Consider the following 18,703-nt stretch of genomic DNA (forward strand, 5'->3'; position numbering starts at 1 on the left):
GCTGCCAGTTGAGATATTTAATGTATTGTTTTTACTAGTGGAAAATTTTAGGATTTATTAGTTTTTCAGGAGAGATTGCAGAAATTTTGGTAGAAGTCTGGACTCTTTTTCTGTTGTTGTTGTTCATGGAAGAGAGTTATTTTAGTTAGTAGGCCCGATATTGGTTAGATGCCGGACAGGCAACAGGGTTCGTCACAGGTTCCAATGGAGAATTCAGAATGGGTCTTGTCACCAAACCATTCTAATAATCTAACGTCTTAAAACACGGCACGTCATTAAACTTGGAGTTATTGTTTTTTTTTTCTTCCCAAAACTCACTCGTTAACGTCAGTCTGAGCATGTTTCTTTCTCCCTTGGCCCCTGAAATTTTGTGCTTCAGGATTGCCCTGATCTGGAATCTTCAATTTTGAATGGTTTTGGGTGCTCTCTCCTCTGGGTTTGCTTCACTGCCTTGCTATATGGGGCCTTCAATTTTTAATGGTTGTGGTTCGCACCCTCTTATATGCAAAGATACGATTATCATTATATTTTGTTCATAGAATCATAACTATGTGTATATTACATTATACCAATTTGACAAACGTCCTTTATAATCAAGCTTGTTTTGATTATATTAGGTTTGTCTGCTCTACCATAGCCTATAACAAGCTAATGTTTTGGAATCAATGACTTGACACCATCAGTGGCTTCACTAAAACCAAAGAAACAAGCATCAGGATAATTGTGAATGGATTCAACAATTATTCGTTGATGGTATTTGCTCCTGATCGATCACGATTTCAACACTGAAGGACAACGCTCAGAAACTGATGTTAACGTTAAAGGTCAGTTTAACGCGTGAGCTTCGGAGGAAAAAAAAAAAAAAAAAACCTCCCCTAAAATTATACCAAAACTTGCTTCAATTCTAAATGGAAAAAGGTACAAAATCACATATGTAATGCAGACCAAGTGTTCGACGAAATGTCCAGCAGAGGAAGAAGAAGGAGCTTACGCAGGCAGCCTGCCTTGCGCGCGCGCGCCGTTTTGGTCCAAGCGTGTTAGATTTTTTAAAAAAAAACCTGCCTTCAAAACGACGTCGTTTTGAGCCAGGTTTTTTAAAAAAACGAAAAAACCCCATCAGTAGCCTTATCTACCCGATTCTAATCCCGACCCCAGCAGCAGCAATTCATCCCAAAAACCTCATTTTTTGTTTTCGAATTTCCCTCTCCTCTAAAAACCTAACTAGTTCCCAATCTCCACCACCAACCACTACACGCCGCCGCCGCCGCTGCCATTGCTTCTCATCAAATTAAGTGAGTTCTAAATTCTAATTTTACATATATTATTTTGGGCTTTGGATAATTTTAAGGAAATTGATATGACTTTCATGAATTATAATTTATTGGTATGGTATGTTATGATATTGATTGATTTTCTTATTTGGATTAGAATTTATATTAATTCATTGATTTTCTGCGTCCGCCACTGATTGAGAAAGCTCGTTTGTGGATGTAGATAACCAGTTGAATATAATTCGGCCAAGTCTTGGTGGTGTTTTTGAGCATGGCTTTGTCGGTATCCAGAAGGCTTTTACGCTCATTTGGCTCCGTCTTAGCATCGGGCCGCTGTGACTCTCCAAGTAGTTTATATCCATCACTTCATGCTTCTCTTGGTGAGGACGTGCATACTTTTGTTGTAAGCTTTTTGTTATTGACTTGTATGATCGGAACATTTTGTGGTATTGCAAAATATTAATTTTTTTCTACCTTTATTTTGGTCCTTGAACCGATTTGTGCGGCCTTGTTCCAGGGGTTGTCTCTTCGGAAGAATTCTCAGCTGTTTCCAAGGTATTATTGCATCATATCTACTATCAAATGAACCAGTGCAGCATGTTCATGTACATGGTGATTTATTGGATGCTTAGCTTTCTGTGGAAACATAGTAATGAACTCATATTATATTGTATCTCAATGTAGGCTGGATCGTCTTTTCTAGCCAATCGAAGGCTTTCAACTTCTATCCCATCTCCTGAATCAAGTGGAGGAGCGTTTCCCTCTAATTTATTGTCTGCAAAGCCTGTGGTTGCTTCAGAGAGTAATATAGGTACGAGGAAAGGTCAAAACCATATATATCTTATAATATTGATGAAAAAAAAAAACAAAACAAAACATCTATCAAATGAGCATAACATTATATAGCTTAAAACCATAACCATATGATCTTATACAATAAGATACAATGGGTAACATTCATTTATGGATGAAACTCATTCGTTAAGACTTAAAACCCATTGAAAATAGTAAGTCAAAACACAGGCCAGGCAAGTGTAGGTATGCAGCAATTGTTAGTTTGTGGTAAAGCTTATTTATTACTTTACTGGGTTTACATTATAAACCAGTTGTCGGGATGTTTTATTAATGTTATCTATAAAAAATAAATGTGTAGGACTGTTTTAATGATTTTGTGTGTTGTGATATAGGACTCTATCAAGACCTTGTAATTCCAGTGACAAATTTTCATAATGAAGATAAAGGCTTCACAGTTTTGGCTGGTGATGTTTTTGACGTACCTATTAGGAAGGATATCATTCATCGGGTTGTACTGTGGCAGCTCGCAAAACGGCAACAGGTATTGACTTATCTATAAATTGAAGCATTAACACTAAATGATGGCTTAGCAATATTGCATTCTGTTCCTGAACATTTATAAAAAAGAGAAAGGCTGCTATGCCACTTGGAAGTTGGAAGTACAGAGTCTTTCATTTAGTGTGATTTTTTGTTTTGGTTGGGGAATGTGGGGGAGCATTTGCTGAAAAAGCTTCTGGATTGCATACATAGTAAATTGGAAAAAAAAAAAGAAAAAAGAAAAAGGAAGGGGATAAGTATATGGGTTATTGCATAAGAGGAACTAAATTGACCAATAACTTTTGTATATTTTACTTTCACATGTCATTTGTTTTGAAATTCTTGTCATCCATGTTTAGAATTTTCATACTTTTGGTGGTCTAATGACCACTGAAATAATATTGGTGAGACTCTATGCACAAGTGAATTTGGGAAAGAAGATAAAAAATGCTTACGCTTGTTGAGTGGTCTACAGGGAACACATTCAACAAAAACTATTAGTGAGGTTAGTGGGACTGGGAGAAAACCATGGAATCAGAAGGGTACTGGTCGAGCGAGGCAGGGATCATTGCGTAGTCCCCAGGTACTGATTTATCATGTTTTGAAATCAGTATGTTTCTAGATTTTCAATCGAAGTCTGCCTTTAAGATGCTTTTGCATAATGAATATAATGGGTGTTAACAGTTCAGAGGAGGTTCCACAATGCATGGTCCTAAGCCACGAAGCCATGCTTTTAAGCTAAATAAGAAGGTCCGGCGTCTAGGGCTAAAGATTGCTCTGACAGCTAGAGCAGCAGAGGGAAAGGCAACTCTCTCTCTCTCTCTCTCTCCCTCTCTGCTATGTTTGGATTTAGTTATAAAATGGGTTGAGTTATTTTAATTAAATATTTAAACTTTTATGTTTTGTATGGAACTTAACTAGAGAAGCTGTATGAAACTACAGCTTCTAATTTTTGATGATTTTGAGGTCCCCACACATAAAACCAAGAATATAGCGAACTACGTCCAGCAAATGGAGGACTCCAAGAAACTTCTGCTGGTGGATGGTATCTTACCTGAAAAGCTCAAGTTGGCTACACAAAATTTACATTATGTGAACGTGCTGCCCGCAGTAGTGAGTTGCTCTTTGTGACCCTTAATAAGTGTTTGTATTATAGCTAGCAAACTATATGCAGCTGAGATGCCATTCCACATGGACACATTGTTCCAAATCCAGTGAGCTTCTTTATCCATCAGCAATGGCTTAGAGTAGAAATTATTGACAAAAGCTTTTACATTGTCGAGCATGTTTGATTCACAAGAACTAAAACCTCTCTCTTTCTATCTCCTGATATTCGTGATACTGTTGCTCAGCTTTCGCTGTGGTCACCATATATAAGAACTATGACAACCAAAATAACGATTTCAATTTTTGTAGATACATGAACCAGCTGCCGTGTAAGTTCTGTTTGAAATCAGTACTTATCTGTATTTCACACGTTTTGCAGGGTTTGAACGTCTACAGCATCCTGCAGCATGATACACTAGTGATGTCCCGTACTGCTGTAAATGAAATTGTTGAGCGGATGCACACTCCAATTAAACGTTGAAGTAAAAGAAGGCCTTTGTTTTAACTCGGGATCGATAGGAACCAGCTTTTGCTTTTGATGGAGCTAAAAGAAGGCCAAAGCTTTTAGCCAAAAAATAATGTGTGTTGTTTTTGTTACGATATGCAAATTCCAGTGTTGATAGCTTGAATTTTATTTTGTTAAAAATTGTGGTTGAATATCAGTGAGATTTCGTAGCTTTTAAATTGCTCTACACCTGTATTGTCATTAAGCTAAGTTACTTTAAGGGGTCGTCAATTTTTTTTTTTGGTAATGATTTAACAATTTTCTATAATGCATCAGATATGAATCGTTGTTTCTTTTTCTCTCCTGTTATACCCGATCTCTCTCCATGAAATATTTGATTTCTTCCAGTAATTAAGTGGGATACCTTGAATTCATTTACCTTCAAAACAAAATTATTTCATTTAAGTGTGTCCGCCTAGTACCGTCTACCATGTCTCATTACAAGATGAAGCAAAATTTTGGCAAGCCACAAAATTGCATGAACGAGATTGGTGTTGCAAAGATACAAATGCAAAACAATGGAGCAATTCTTTAGCTTTCTGTCAAACTCTCCTTCCATGCTCTTGTAAAATTCAGTTCGATTCACATCGTTAATCACCTCCAACAAATCACTTTCAATGATCACCTATCTACTTCAAATTTAGCATACATGCATAAATTGTAGTAGACTAAATCTTACAATTTACTTATATAATGTCATCCATGTTATAAAAATAAAATAATCACAGTATGAAAAGTACTACTGAATATTGGAAGTATAACTCAGATAGAATTCACTCTCTTTTGTTTCCTCTCACTTTTCCTTTCTTCTCTTCCTTTCTTTCCTCTCTTCTCTTTGGTGTGTTTTGCTAAGCAATGGGGGATGGCTTCCAACATCATCATTAAGCTCCAACATCATCATTAAGCTTTTTGAATATTATTTCCTTCTTTTCTTTATGTGGGCTCCATCATTTTCTTTACAACAATCCAAAATTTAAGATGGTATTATGAGCATGAAATATCTAACTCCAACCATGAAGGTACCGTGACAGTTAGCACTCTATCTCCCTCTTTCTTTTTCTTTTTTCTATAGCAAAAGGAGGGCCTAGGGTTTATGGTACGGGTTGAGTACACTGGTTTACGCCATTGAAGTTGCTTCAAAGTTGCTACATTTCTTTAACACCAAGGCAAGGCTTCCTTGAAAATGACCCTCATGGCCAAAACTAGACCGGAGAGAAAGGACGTGGATTCTTACACGATCAGAGGCAACAACAAAGTCGTCAGAGGTAAAGAAAACGAGAAGGAAAACAATATTTTTGATTTTTTTTTGATTTTTTTATTTTGCGGGAAGGGAAATGTGTTGAAGAAATGGTGGTTTTGCAGTGGGGGATTGGGTGCTGATGGGCCCATCGGTCACCGGTAAGCCCCCATGCTTGGCATGCATCAAGAAGATTGAAGCCTAGGACGACTGGAGCAATGTGAAAGTGAGAGTGAGGTCGTACTATAGGCCAGAGGAGTCGATCGGAGGGCGTAGAAAGTTTTATGGAGCCAAAGAGCTCCTTGTCTGACCTCTATGATGATCGGAGAGCGCTGACACCATTGAAGGCAAGTGTAGGGTCCACTCTCTTAAGAACTACGCAAAGCTGGAGAATGTGGGAGCTGAAAATTACTACTGTAGATTTGAGTACAAAGTTGATGCTGGAGAGCTTGCACCAGACATAGTTGCTGTGTGAGTGTCATTTGCTTTCTGGTTGCTTTGGTTTTTTTTTTTTTTTTTGGAAGACCTCTCTTATTGAAATGAGCGATAATATATTAAACTCGCACACATTGTGGACTAGACTTTTCTTGAGGGAGGAATTGACACTACACTGGTGGGTCCTTGCTGTTGCTTTGATTTTTAATTAGTGGAAATGTGGTGTTTATGTGGATAGAATATGATGGGTTTGTTTTTGTCTGTCTGTTTTGAAGGCATTGCAAGTGTGAGATGCCGTATAATCCGGATGAACTCATGTGAAGTGCGAAGGGTGCAGGGAACGGTAATCTTTTTGCTTCTTTACTTTCTTTCTCAATGTGTTGCACATTTTTTGAGATTCGAGTTTTTGAATGTGTTGTGTTACTTGAAAATTGTTCGCAAAAGAAACATCAACTAGGTTATCTATCTGTAATAATGGCTCTAACAATTGCAGTCATGATCTTGAGAGCACTTGTTTAGCAGGCATATGCAAACAACATAAGCACTCATTTGTGTGTATGTTCAATTTAAACAGGGAAATGCTTGGAGAGCTTGTTGATAATTTAGGTCCTGTAGATACTCGAGCAACATCTCCTATTCATAGATCTGTGCCTGCCTTTATACAGTTAGAAAAAAAAAATTTCAAGGGAATTATCTGGTGGCTACTGAATCTTGTTTGGAAGAAATTTGGGTCCTTTTTGCAACATAATTTGGCTCTACCTTATGTAAATCTTAAATACCCTAATAGATACATGATTTTATTTTACCATTGACGACGCATACGTATAGGTATCATCTGCTTGCATTGGCATGACCATTGTAGAAGCAAAAAAATTGGAAAGCTTTGTTTTGTTCAGAATGTTCGTCTAAAGAGGATGTGATTAAGGCCCCAGAGCCAGAATGCATTTTCAGCATCACCAGAAGCTGATGCAAAGGTGCGGCTTATCATGATGGAGTTTTGGTTATTTTATGTTATTCTGAGCTCTTTTCTAATTTCAGTCTCTTTCCAGGAGTCTCTGGCTAGTTTTTCGACTGTGGAGGCCATGGTCCAGCCTGTTGTCCCAGAAAACTCTTCAGTCCCAGACTTTAGCAAATTGGATTTAGATTCGCTCTGATCCACAGGAACGAGGAAGTTAGAGGTCCTCCTCCAACTGCAGCTGCCGAATAAGCCATGTTTCAAGTGAAAAAATGGAGAGACGAAGGGTTTTCTGTTGAACAAGGCTATTAATCCGTCAATCAGCTGATGGAAGATTTGTGTTTGCTTGCCAAAGAACAGGTGCTGCCTCTACCATTTCTGGAAGCTAGTGTAACTTTTACAGAGGACTTCCAGGATCTGGCTGGACAATGGGCAGCCATTGAGAAGAACTACAAGGAGGCCGAAGTTTACAAGAACACTTTCAGCACTAGTGTTCGAGACCTGGAGCAAGAGAGGAAAGCTTGTAGTCTCAAGTATCAACAGCTCCAGCAAGTGAAGACTGAAATTGTAGCTCGGCTTCAAAAACAGTTGGCTAGCTAGCAAAGAACAAGAACACAATCAACTCCATGCTTTTCTGAACTCCGTTGGATTCCGCCTGGACTCTGCAGAGCCAGATTGCTAAAGCTAAGCCTGCCTGATGCCGAAGCTACTCTTTTCAAGGCAGATGTGTACTCAGAGCTCTCTCATTTCAAAACAGTTTTTATCTAGCCTTGAACATTACTATATGCTTGAATTGTAAAATTTGAAACATTTTCAAAAGTGGAACAGATTTCACTGAACTGCAGCAACTTGGTATTTTGTAATTTGATCAATGTTGATGCGAAAAAATGGTTTACCACTTATTTCGTCAACTTAGTCAAATTATCCCTTCGGTAGGTGACTGTCCTCGGTAAGTGATCTACTCCAGAGAGGTGAGTACCTACAAAGGACACGTTCGGTAAATCCTTGGGGTACCGGTGCGGTACCGGCCGAAGGCTCTCCGATGCTCAAGTAAGTACGGATTTAGTAAAGTTTAACTGACAGATCACACGATAGCGTACCGTTAGTTCTGATCCCTTCCTTTTGGGGATATGGGTCTCCTTATATAGGCCTTGGGAGGTGTGCACTGTGCTCATATTTCCGATGTGGGACTCTGGACATGAATTGTGAGCATGGCACGTGTCTGATGGTGAAAGGGGCCAAGATAGATGGCTTTGGTAGGGAGCATGCCGAAGGGGTCCGTTGATCAGAATCGATCCTATCCACGTGTTCGATGGTAATAGGCCGTTTATTTCGGTATAAACAGTAGTCCCCCAAGTTCTCTTCCGAAGGTCCTTCGGAAGGGAATTTAGTTCTCTATGGCAGCTTGGAGGTTATCCTGCCGTTCAGTATGCTCGTTTGGGGGGAGGGAAGACGCTTGCGTCGATCCTTTCGGAAAATATCGTTCGGGAGAAATTGACCTGGGACACGAGGGGTCGTCGATGTTGAGAGGCAAGTGGGCAGAGAGACGCTTCGTCTTCTGTGCCTGGCGCGCAGTTAATGACGCCATCCGTCGGGTGACGCGTGGCCAGCAAAAGCACGTCTGGCGGCGCATTGATGAGCCATTTCGTCTTTCGAGGCGTACCGTTACAGCTCTCTCCCTATAAATAGAGGTTGCTCCGGATGAAAGGTTCACTTTGCAATTGTGAGTTTGCGCGAGAGCTCTTGAGTAGGCGATTTTCGAAGTGTGCGAACGGTAATCCAGGCGATTTTCGAAGTGTTTCTCGGCATACGAGGCGATTTCCGGAGGGAGTGAACGGCAATCCAGGCGACTTTCACAGCACTCAAGGTAAGATACCGTTCGGCACCTCCTGAATTTTTATTATACGTCTGTCCATGGCATAGGCTAGCCGATCGTTAAGTAGGATCTTCCTTCGGTAGTCTAGTGGCCATAGGTAGAGATATAGGTATCGGTAGGATAGTGCGGCACGAACCTTAGTTTCCCTTTTCTTTGTTTTGTAGATGTCCGATAGCGAATCGCCGTTCGGCAATGAGCCCAACGCGTTCGATGGGGAGTTGTCATCGGGATGGGATACGTCCAGCGGGGCTGCGAGCCTCGCCGCCAAGGATGGAGATGACACCGATGCTGAATTATTCGGTGAGGAGGTGGACTTCGTTCCCACCCATGGCATTGGTAAGGGGCTCATGATGGGGCACTCTTGGCCGCGGTGTACAAGGACGGTACCCGTGTCGGGCCGTTCGAGCACCAACCCGAGGCCTCCACCTCTGGTCGAAGCGTGGACATTGCTGGTCCCTCCCGCCCGAGGGTAATCATTGTCCACCGAGGGCCGCCTAGGATACCGGTGGGTGTGCCTCAGAAGGCTCTGTTCGGGGTCGATTACCTGGAGCCCAATAAGATCACCGAACGGGAGTTGGAGAAGATCAGGGCCGAATACCTCATCCCTGATTCGGTAAGGATGAAGATTCCGAGCCCGGTTGAGTCCCTCAGTGACCCGGTGAACGGCGAGGTGACCTTCTTCACCGACGTCCTTGTGCAAGGGGTTCGGTTGCCGTTGCAACCTGCCGTGCAGAGGATCCTTGCGCAGATCAAGTACGCTCCGGGCCAATACAACCCTAACTTCTGGGTGGCCCTGATGGGGGTGATCGCGGCATTCGGGATTGCCGAGGAAGGGGAGCCTTCCTACGAGCAGTTCTCGTATCTGTACAGCGTCACCAAGTCCAAGAGCGCCGATCACGGCTGCTGGGTTCAGGCAAACTGCCTGAAGGCTGCCGAGCGGGGGCATTTCGTTAGTTCGGTGCCGACTTCCCAGAAGTCATGGAGGAATCGGCGGGTGTTGCTCTCCGGCGATTGGGAATCGCCATCGGGAACACCCCCTAGCTTTCGAGTCCCCACGACTTTCCAGATTGCCGGTAGGTTTTCGAATTACCGATCGGTAGGCTGGCCTTTTTTTTTTCTTGGTGTATTTTATTAATTTTTCTCCGTTTGACAGGCAAACTCAAGCAGCCGAGCCCCAAGCCGAGCGAGATCCGGCAGCTTGACAGAGTGAGGTTGCGAGCACCCGCTGCCGAGCGAGTTTATCCGCGCTTCCTCTTCACCGACAACCTCATCAGAGCCGGCCTCGTCGACCCTGCCGACAGTATGTAGACCTTTCTTCCCTTTTTTTTTTTTTGTATATTGTCTTTGCTTGCCGAACTGACTAAGCGCCTTTTTGACCAGTGACGGACGCCAGGAAAGCTGCCGAGGCCAAAAAGATGAACGAGTCCTCCAGGAGGCGCCTGATGATGGGCCTGGAGGGCAAAAAGAAAAGAAAGCGGCCCGAGGCGGCTTCCGTTCGGCAGCCGGTGCCGGATCTGGAGGACCAGACCCTCGCGGATCACCTTCGGCAGCTTGATGCCGATGCCGTTCCGAGGCGCACCGCCGATGAAGCCGCTGCGCCGAGGCATCGGGACGCCGAGGCTGCCACCTCCAAGGCTGCCGGCAAGCGTCCGGAGACGGTCGATCTGGAGGCGAGCCGGTCCCCAAGCGCCCTCGCCAACCGGAGGTTCCCAGGGCCGTCCTTGCGGTGGAGGACGAGGACGGTCCTTCCGAGGCCGTCTCCATCGCCTGCCCGGCGAAAACCGTCCAGTTCGTCAACCACATGATCCTCGGCTCTCAGATGGAGCTGCCGGAGGTCGACGAACTGCCGAAGAAGTTTCTTCGGGAGGAGGCTGGACGCGCCTTCCGGCTTCAGGCCACGGTAAGATTTTTCCTCTTCCTTCGTCATTTTTGCCTACTGCGTTTTGTGCTTCTGACCTTCTGTGTTTTGTGTAGGCATCCATGGATATGTGGCTCTGCGTTAAGCGCGCCATCACTGCGGCCGAGCGTGCCAAGAAGGCGTACGAGGATGGCAGGTCCAAGGTTGCCGAGGCTGGCAAAGCGCTCCAGGAGCACGCCCACCTGGTCAAGGAGAAAGACTCTGCCGAACGGCAGGTGAAGGAGATGAAGGGGCTCCTGGAGGCTGCGCTGGAGGCAACGAAGGATGTCGAGGCTTCCAAAGACGCGGTGCAGGCGGCCTTGGAGGAGTCGGAGCGGGCCAAGGCCGCGGAGATCGAGGCTGCGGTTCAGTCAGCTATCCAGGGGTACCGTTCGTCTTCCGAGTTTTCTATCCTTCTGGATAAGGAAGTGGGCTCGGAGATGGCATACCTGTTGTACCGATTCAAGCGGTACAATCCTGGGCAGAAGTTGAACTTGAACTTCATTGCCGACCGTCCTCCTCTACCAGAAGGGATTACCGAGAAGGATTACGAGGGGGAGGACGCCGCCGAAGGCTCTGGATCCGCCGAGGCTGCTGCTGGTGACGAAGCCTGAAGGCCTCCTTTGATTTGCTTGTAATAGTTTTAGTTTTTTTTTATTTGTATGCACCGAACACCTTGATGCCGAGGGCATCTATAATTTAAATGCATATTTTTCTCTACTTCTGTTTGTTCGATCTGATTTTGTTCAATTGCCGATTGTTCTTATTGCCGTATAGGATTTATGACGTTATAAAGGTCACTTCGAAATTGTCAAGTTCCGACGGAATCTGTAGGGTAACAATTTTGAAAATATTTATTGCCGTAGGCTAATAAAGATGTCGTAGAACGTTATCTTGCCTATATTGGCAGCCGTGGGCTAGTAGAGATTTTAACAAGAGTTTCTGAAGTAATAGTGCCGAAGGCTTTCTATTAATTTCTGCCGAAAGGCGTTTACAATTTCGTCCTACCGTAGGCTAGGTTATAAATTTGTCCTGCCGTAGGCTAGGTTACTTGAAATAGTACTTGAGATGTTCTACGTTCCAAGGATGATCGAGGGTCTTGCCGTTGGAATCTCTTAGGCAGTAGGTTCCCGATCGAAGGATACCGATGATCTCATAAGGTCCTTCCCAGGAAGGTCCGAGGGTTCCTTCCGTGGCATCCTTAGTTGCTAGGGACACCTTCCTCATGACCCAATCACCGATTCGGAATGAGCGGTGTCTGACTCTAGAGTCGTAATACCGAGAGACACGTTGCTTGTAGGCCTCGTTCCGAAGGTTGGCATGTGCCCGGTGCTCTTCAAGAAGGTCGAGGCTTAGAGAAAGCGCTTCTTCATTTGGCTTCGGTGCGAAGGTTTCCGTTCGGTAGGAAGGTTCGCCAATTTCTACCGGCACAACGGCTTCCGAACCGAAAGCCAAAGAGAAAGGGGTCTCTCCTGTGGACGTTCGGTAGGAGGAATGGCCCATAGCGCTTCGGGAAGCTTTTCTGGCCAGGCTCCTTTGGCTTTGTCCAGCTGCCGTTTCAGCAGTTTCTTGATGATTTTGTTTATTGCTTCTATTTGACCGTTTGACTGGGGATGGGCCGGTGATGCGAAAAACAAGTTAATTTTCAGGCGGGTGCAAAATTGCCTGAAGAGCTCCGAATCGAACTGCCTGCCGTTGTCGGTAATGATTGCATACGGGATACCGAAACGGCAACAAATGTGAGTCCAGACGAAGTCTTCTACCCTTGTTGCCGTTATGGTTGCAAGAGGTTCGGCTTTCACCCATTTGGTGAAGTAGTCAACGGCAACCACAACGTATTTCACCTGGCCTTTACCTTGCGGCATAGGACCGATCAGGTCTAGTCTCCATTGTGCGAAAGGCCAAGGACTCACGATTGGTGTCAGGGGTTCGGCGGGGATATGCTGTATGTTGCCGAAGCGCTGGTATTTATCACATTTCTTCACAAGCGAACTGGCGTCCTGGTGCATGGTCGGCCAGAAGTATCCCTGCCGAAAAGCTTTGTGCGCGAGTGACCGGGACCCGGAATGGTCGCCGCAAACACCATTGTGGATCTCCCGGAGGACGTAGCCCCCCTGTTCTGCCGTAAGGCACTTGAGATACGGAGTCGTGTAGCCACGTTTGTAAAGGATGTCGTTGATGACGGTGTACCTTGCCGATCGGTACCTAAGCTTTCGGGCCTGGGCCTTGTCCTCTGGAAGAGTGCCGTTGGCCAGGTATGAGTAGATAGGGGACATCCATGTGTCTTCGTACCGTACGGTACATATTTCGGAGGCTACCGTGCTCGGTTGGGCAAGAATTTCCACCGGCACTTTTCTTCCGACCTTATCATTGATTGCCGAAGCTAGCCATGCCAATGCATCGGCATGGCTGTTTTCGTTTCTGGGGATCTGCTTGATCTCGTAGGCTCGGAAGCTCTGGAGCAGCTGGTGGGTAGACGAAAGGTAGGCGTTCATGGAGGCGTCTCTGGCCACGAAGTCTGCCGTTACCTGGTTCACAATGAGCTGGGAGTCGCTATGAATCCTGATCTGTTTTGCATTCATGCTCTTGGCTAACCGAAGGCCGGCCAAGAGAGCCTCATATTCTGCTTCATTGTTGGAGGTTCGGAAGTTGAATCGGAGGGCGTACTCGATCTTGAGTCCCTCCGGTGTTGTCAGTACCAAACCTGCTCCGCACCCTTGTTGGTTTGCCGAGCCGTCGACGTGCAGAATCCATACGGGATTCTAGGCGTCGAACCGTTCGGCGTCTACCTCCATCGGCGTTCTGGTTTCGGTGACTGGCTCGGGTATCTCCTGTGCCGTTGATGGGGTGAGCTCAGAGATGAAATCGGCAATGGCTTGACCCTTTTCGGCGGGCCTTGGCATGAATTGTATATCGAATTCTCCGAGTTCAATCGCCCACTTTATCAATCGGCCAGAAGTCTCTGGTTTTTGGAGCACTTGCCGAAGCGGTTCGTTAGTCAGGACTTTGATTCCGTGCGCTTGAAAGTATGGCCGAAGTCTTCGTGCCGAGACCACCAGAGCTAGTGCGAGCTGCTCTAATGAGGGATACCGAAGTTCGGCACTCTGGAGTGCCTTACTGACGTAGAAGATCGGTAGCTCTGCCTTCTATGGCTTTCGAATCAATACCGAACTGACGGCAGTGCTAGATACCGAAAGGTATAGATAGAGAATCTCCCCATGTAGTGGTTTTGACAGAAGAGGTGCTTTGCCCATGTAGTCTTTTAAGTCTTAGAACGCTTTATCACATTCGGTAGTCCATATGATATTCCGTTTGCCCCCTTTCAAGGCTTTAAAGAACGGTACACATTTGTCGGTTGCCTTTGATATGAAGCGAGTTAAGGCAGCCACTCGTCCGGTAAGGCTTTGAATGTCCTTTGTCGTCTTTGGCCTCTCCATGTCGATGATGGCCTTTATTTTTCGGGATTCGCTTCGATACCCCTGTGACTAATCATGAATCCGAGGAATTTCCCGGAAGATACACCGAAGGCGCATTTCATCGGGTTCAGCCTCATCCGGTAATCTTTCAGTATGCCGAACATGATCGACAAATTGTGCAGGTGCTCTTCGGCAGTTCTGCTTTTTACCAACATGTCGTCAACGTAGACCTCCATGATGCTGCCGATGTATTTGGCGAAGATTCTGTTGACAAGCCTCTGATACGTTGCCCCCGCGTTCTTCAGTCCGAACGGCATGACATTGTAACAGTACAACCCTCTGTCTGTAATGAAGGCGGTGTGCTCGTTGTCGGGTGGATGCATGAAAATCTGGTTGTATCCTGAATAGGCGTCCATGAAGCTGTGCAATTCGTGTCCGGCGGTGGCGTCCACGAGCTGGTCTATCCGTGGCAACGGAAAGCTGTCCTTGGGGCAGGCCTTGTTCAGATCGGTATAGTCTTGGCACATTCGCCAGCTGCCTGTACCCTTCCAGACCATGACCGAATTTGCCAGCCATACTGGGTATGTAACCTCCCTGATGAAGCCGATGGTTTGAAGTTTGTCAACTTCCGTGCGCATGGCTTCGTACCGTTCGGCATCATACGAACGCCGCTTCTGTCTTACAGGCTTGTAGGCGGGGGAAATGCTGAGTTTATGGCTGACGATCTCGGGGTCTATGCCTGGCATGTCTTCGTAAGATCATGCGAACACTTCCGAATGGTACCGTAAGAAGTCTATGAACTGCGTTCGGAGGGCAGGGGTTAGTCTAGTGCCGATTCTAACCCGACGATCGGGCTGCTCCTCGTTCAGGGTTATCGTCTCCAGTGTTTCGGCAGGCTGTGTATGAGGAGTCGGGGACTCATCCCTGGGGTCATCAATTGGTCCCGTACCGTTCGGTATCCCCTGAACAGACATGGTCTCGTCGGGGACTTTGAAAGAGGTTGACTTGATTGCCGTGGCGTAGCAAGTCCGCGCGCTTAGCTGATTTCCCCTGACAGCCCCCACGCCATTGGGGGTCGGGAATTTCATCAACAGCATGTGTGGGGAAAGATGCGCCTTGACCCTGGTCAGTGCCGTTCGTCCAACAATGACGTTGTACGCCGTCGGGCAGTCAACGATGAAGAACTGATCGTACACCGTCGTTCTCCTTGGCGCGGTACCGAAGGTAATTGGCAGTTTTACACTACCGACTGGTTGGACCAAGTCCCTAGAGAAACTTAGCAAAGGTGTCAACTGCCGGTCGACCTGGCTGTCCTTTATTCCCATTTCTCAGAAAGCTTCGGCAAAGATCACGTTTACCGAGCTCCCGGTATTGATCAGTACTCGCCCTACATCGTAATCGGCGATTTCAGCTCGGACAATCATTGGGTCGTCGTGGGGGTAGAGGATGCCATGTTCATCTTCCTTGCAAAACGTTATCGGCTCCCAATGATCTTTCGGTGTTTCATGGTGGCGATTCACCTCTATGCCGAATACCTGAGGAAACTGTGCAGCACGCACGTATTGCTTCATTGAACGGTTGCTCAGTCCTGCGATGGTGGGGCCGCCGCTGATAGTGCTTATCATGTTTATCTGCCGATTTGCATTCGGCACGGGCGCCGGTTGCTGCCGGGCGATATACTGGTCAAGTTTCCCCTCTCTGATCAACCGTTCGACAATTTTTCTCAGACTTATACAGTCTTCCGTATTATGGCTGTTGTGTTGATGGTATCGGCAGAATTTACCGGTATCCCGATTGTCTTGCCGATTGGGTCTTCGTTGATTCGGCTTTGGTATTATTTCCTGTTCGTTCATCAGGACTGCCTCGTAGGTAGTGTTCAGTAGGGTGAAGATCTCACTGTCGTGATCACGATTCGGCAGGGGCGCTCGGTTGTCGTTGCGACCATACTTCCCTTTTCCTTTCTTCGAGTGCTCCCTTCGATCGGAGCGGTCGTCTTTCCTCTTATGACCCACCGAGAAGGTGTCGACTCGCTCGTAGGGTGGCGCCTTTGCAGGATAGGCACTTGGTTCCGCATCTCCTCGTGGTGCCGAAACCGTGGGTTTCGAGTTGAAGTATTCAGCCTTTGCGTGGATTGCCGCCTGCTTCATCAGTTCGTCGTACGTGCGCCAGTTGCTGCTGTGTACTAGGTATCGGAAATGCGAGGACCGAAGGCCGCTCTTGAAGGCGCCGTAGGCTGCCCTATCATCTGTTTCCGGACACCTTGAGTACTCATGACTAAAGCGCGCCGCGTATTCTCTCAACGGTTCGTCCTCTCTTTGCCGAATCGTGTACAGATCATCGGAGGAGTAGAGACGGTCCGTTTGGATCACGAAGTGGTTGAGGAAAATCTGCTTCAGCTCGTCGAAGGAGGCTACCGTTTCCGGCTCCAACCGGTAGAACCAGTTCAGGGCCACCCCGGTAAGGGAGGACGGGGATAGCAGGCACTGCCCTTCATCGCTCAGGCCCTTGCATCCGATGGCGGACTGAAATGAGTGGAGGTGTGTTAGGGGGTCCTCCGTTCCCGTATAGAATGGTATACGCAGTTGCTGCACCTCCCTGTCCTGCCGAGAATCCCGGATGTGCCTGGTGAATGGTCCGGGTCGAAGCTTTCCCCATTCCAGTTCTTGGGAGCGAGCGTTGTCGTTTTCCATCTTCTGGACTTTCTGAAAAAGGAGTCGGACAATGGGGTCTCGGCTAGGGATTTCTTCGGCGCCGTAATCTTCCGATTGTCGTTGTAGGCCCAGTGAATTATCTCCCGCACACCGTGAAGGTGTTGCCGAACGGTAGGTGGAAGTGTGTGTCTTGGTAGGGATGTACTCGGATTCCGACGACTCGGTAGGATCTAGTCCTCTGACCTTCCGAATAGGCGACTTGTCTCCTAGGATTTTCATCCGTGAGTCCCTTATTCGAGCGCCAATACCGATCGGAGACCTCTCTCTCTCTGCCTCCCGATCGTTAGCGCGACGTTCCCGATCGTTTAGCCTATGTCGGCAATCGGAGTAGACTTTCCTGGGGATGTGCGGCTGATCCTTTGGTGCCGAAACTACTAGCTCTCTGGAAGGTGTGGGCGTTGCCTTCGCTACCTTCCTGCGTTTGTTCTTCCCACAGGGGGTCTGCAAGCTCTCGGAGGAGCGAGTTGTCTGGATGTTCCGCGATTGCTGCTGGTGAAGCAGCTGCTGGGTTTCGTCCACCTTGGACGAAAGAAAGTTGTTGTGTTCCTGAAGCCTCGCCATGTCCTTCCGTAAGGTTGCGATTTGGGCTGCCAGCTCGGCTTCGGCGGTTGTTTGGGTAGCGAGGGCGTTTCCGAAGGGAGTGCTTGGAGGTAGCGCTGGGCTAGCTCCGCTCTGCCTTCCGAACGGTACCCCATCTTCCGTTAAAAACGTGGGTATTGAAGTGGTCCCCATGCGTTTTGGAGATAGTGGGTTGATGATTTTTCTCGTTCCGATTCCCACAGACGGCGCCAAACTGTTGATGCGAAAAAATGGTTTACCACTTATTTCGTCAACTTAGTCAAATTATCCCTTCGGTAGGTGACTGTCCTCGGTAAGTGATCTACTCCAGAGGGGTGAGTACCTACAAAGGACACGTTCGGTAAATCCTTGGGGTACCGGTGCGGTACCGGCCGAAGGCTCTCCGATGCTCAAGTAAGTACGGATTTAGTAAAGTTTAACTGACAGATCACACGATAGCGTACCGTTAGTTCTGATCCCTTCTTTTTGGGGATATGGGTCTCCTTATATAGGCCTTGGGAGGTGTGCACTGTGCTCATATTTCCGATGTGGGACTCTGGACATGAATTGTGAGCATGGCACGTGTCTGATGGTGAAAGGGGCCAAGATAGATGGCTTCGGTAGGGAGCATGCCGAAGAGGTCCGTTGATCAGAATCGATCCTATCCACGTGTTCGATGGTAATAGGCCGTTTATTTCGGTATAAACAATCAATATGCAATACTTGGACCATAGTCTGATATCTGACTGCCCCACAAATTTTTAATAGGAAAGAGAGAGCCATTAAATTGGCTAACACTTGTGTAGCTATTTTAATACACAACTGTTCTGACTCGAAACTAGTAAGATTCTAATAACCACTAGCTGGTCATGACGTTCAGGTCCATGCTAACACTATAAACATAATCTGCTGCTGTAATTCCAGGAACACCTTGAGTATCCCAAATGGTGGGATATAACTTTTTAAACCATCTGCCATTAATTGGGACCTCCTGCAATTAAACATGTGATTCAAGGGGCAAAGTCATTTAAAATTTCGATCTGAAATTGAGTTCAGGATTATTTACCCCAAAAGGAAGTTACATTAGAAGTTATAAATTGAGTTTATTGTTGACCAAGAAACTCCCTGATTTTTATGAGCTAGGTGAAAAGAACTGCTAATGCATTACAGAACAAACGTCAAATTACTATCAAGAATGCACACGTGAGTTAAGTTAGTTAGTCAAAATCCGGTCTCTTGCATTCAAGTTTGAATTTTCATATCCTAGAGAATTAGTCACAAGCGAGCTCTTAGACTATCGATTGTATAAAAAAATTACTATCAAGAATAATAATATTAATATAAAAAAAGGCTTAAGTGCTACAATGCCCCCTGAAACATTTGTCAATTCCCACTAAACCCTC

General features: G+C 46.2%; 3 protein-coding genes and 1 long non-coding RNA gene across 5 annotated transcripts; 2 read left to right on the top strand and 2 right to left on the bottom strand.

Annotated features, from left to right (window-relative positions):
* Window positions 1,058-4,512, top strand: LOC18785459 (50S ribosomal protein L4). 2 transcript variants are annotated; one of them, XM_020558222.1, is made up of 9 exons: window positions 1,058-1,292; window positions 1,495-1,651; window positions 1,789-1,826; window positions 1,956-2,082; window positions 2,459-2,607; window positions 3,079-3,186; window positions 3,288-3,407; window positions 3,546-3,716; window positions 4,090-4,512. In XM_020558222.1, the coding sequence occupies exons 2-9, from the start codon at window positions 1,543-1,545 to the stop codon at window positions 4,189-4,191; spliced, it is 924 nt and encodes a 307-aa protein (XP_020413811.1). In that variant the 5' UTR covers window positions 1,058-1,292; window positions 1,495-1,542; the 3' UTR covers window positions 4,192-4,512. The 2 variants fall into 2 exon arrangements, with proteins under 2 accessions (XP_020413811.1, XP_020413812.1); XM_020558223.1 differs by having other exon boundaries at window positions 1,129-1,292; window positions 1,503-1,651.
* Window positions 5,064-7,733, top strand: LOC109947125. The gene is made up of 3 exons (XR_002270101.1): window positions 5,064-6,230; window positions 6,462-6,861; window positions 6,937-7,733. It is a non-coding gene; the product is annotated as an uncharacterized LOC109947125 (long non-coding RNA).
* LOC109947163 lies at window positions 12,037-13,197 on the bottom strand. The gene has a single exon (XM_020556707.1). The coding sequence runs from the start codon at window positions 13,195-13,197 to the stop codon at window positions 12,037-12,039; it is 1,161 nt and encodes a 386-aa protein (XP_020412296.1).
* LOC109947164 lies at window positions 15,360-17,474 on the bottom strand. The gene has a single exon (XM_020556708.1). The coding sequence runs from the start codon at window positions 17,472-17,474 to the stop codon at window positions 15,360-15,362; it is 2,115 nt and encodes a 704-aa protein (XP_020412297.1).

Source organism: Prunus persica, chromosome G2 (assembly GCF_000346465.2).
Source record: "Prunus persica cultivar Lovell chromosome G2, Prunus_persica_NCBIv2, whole genome shotgun sequence".
Lineage (NCBI taxonomy): Eukaryota > Viridiplantae > Streptophyta > Magnoliopsida > Rosales > Rosaceae > Prunus > Prunus persica.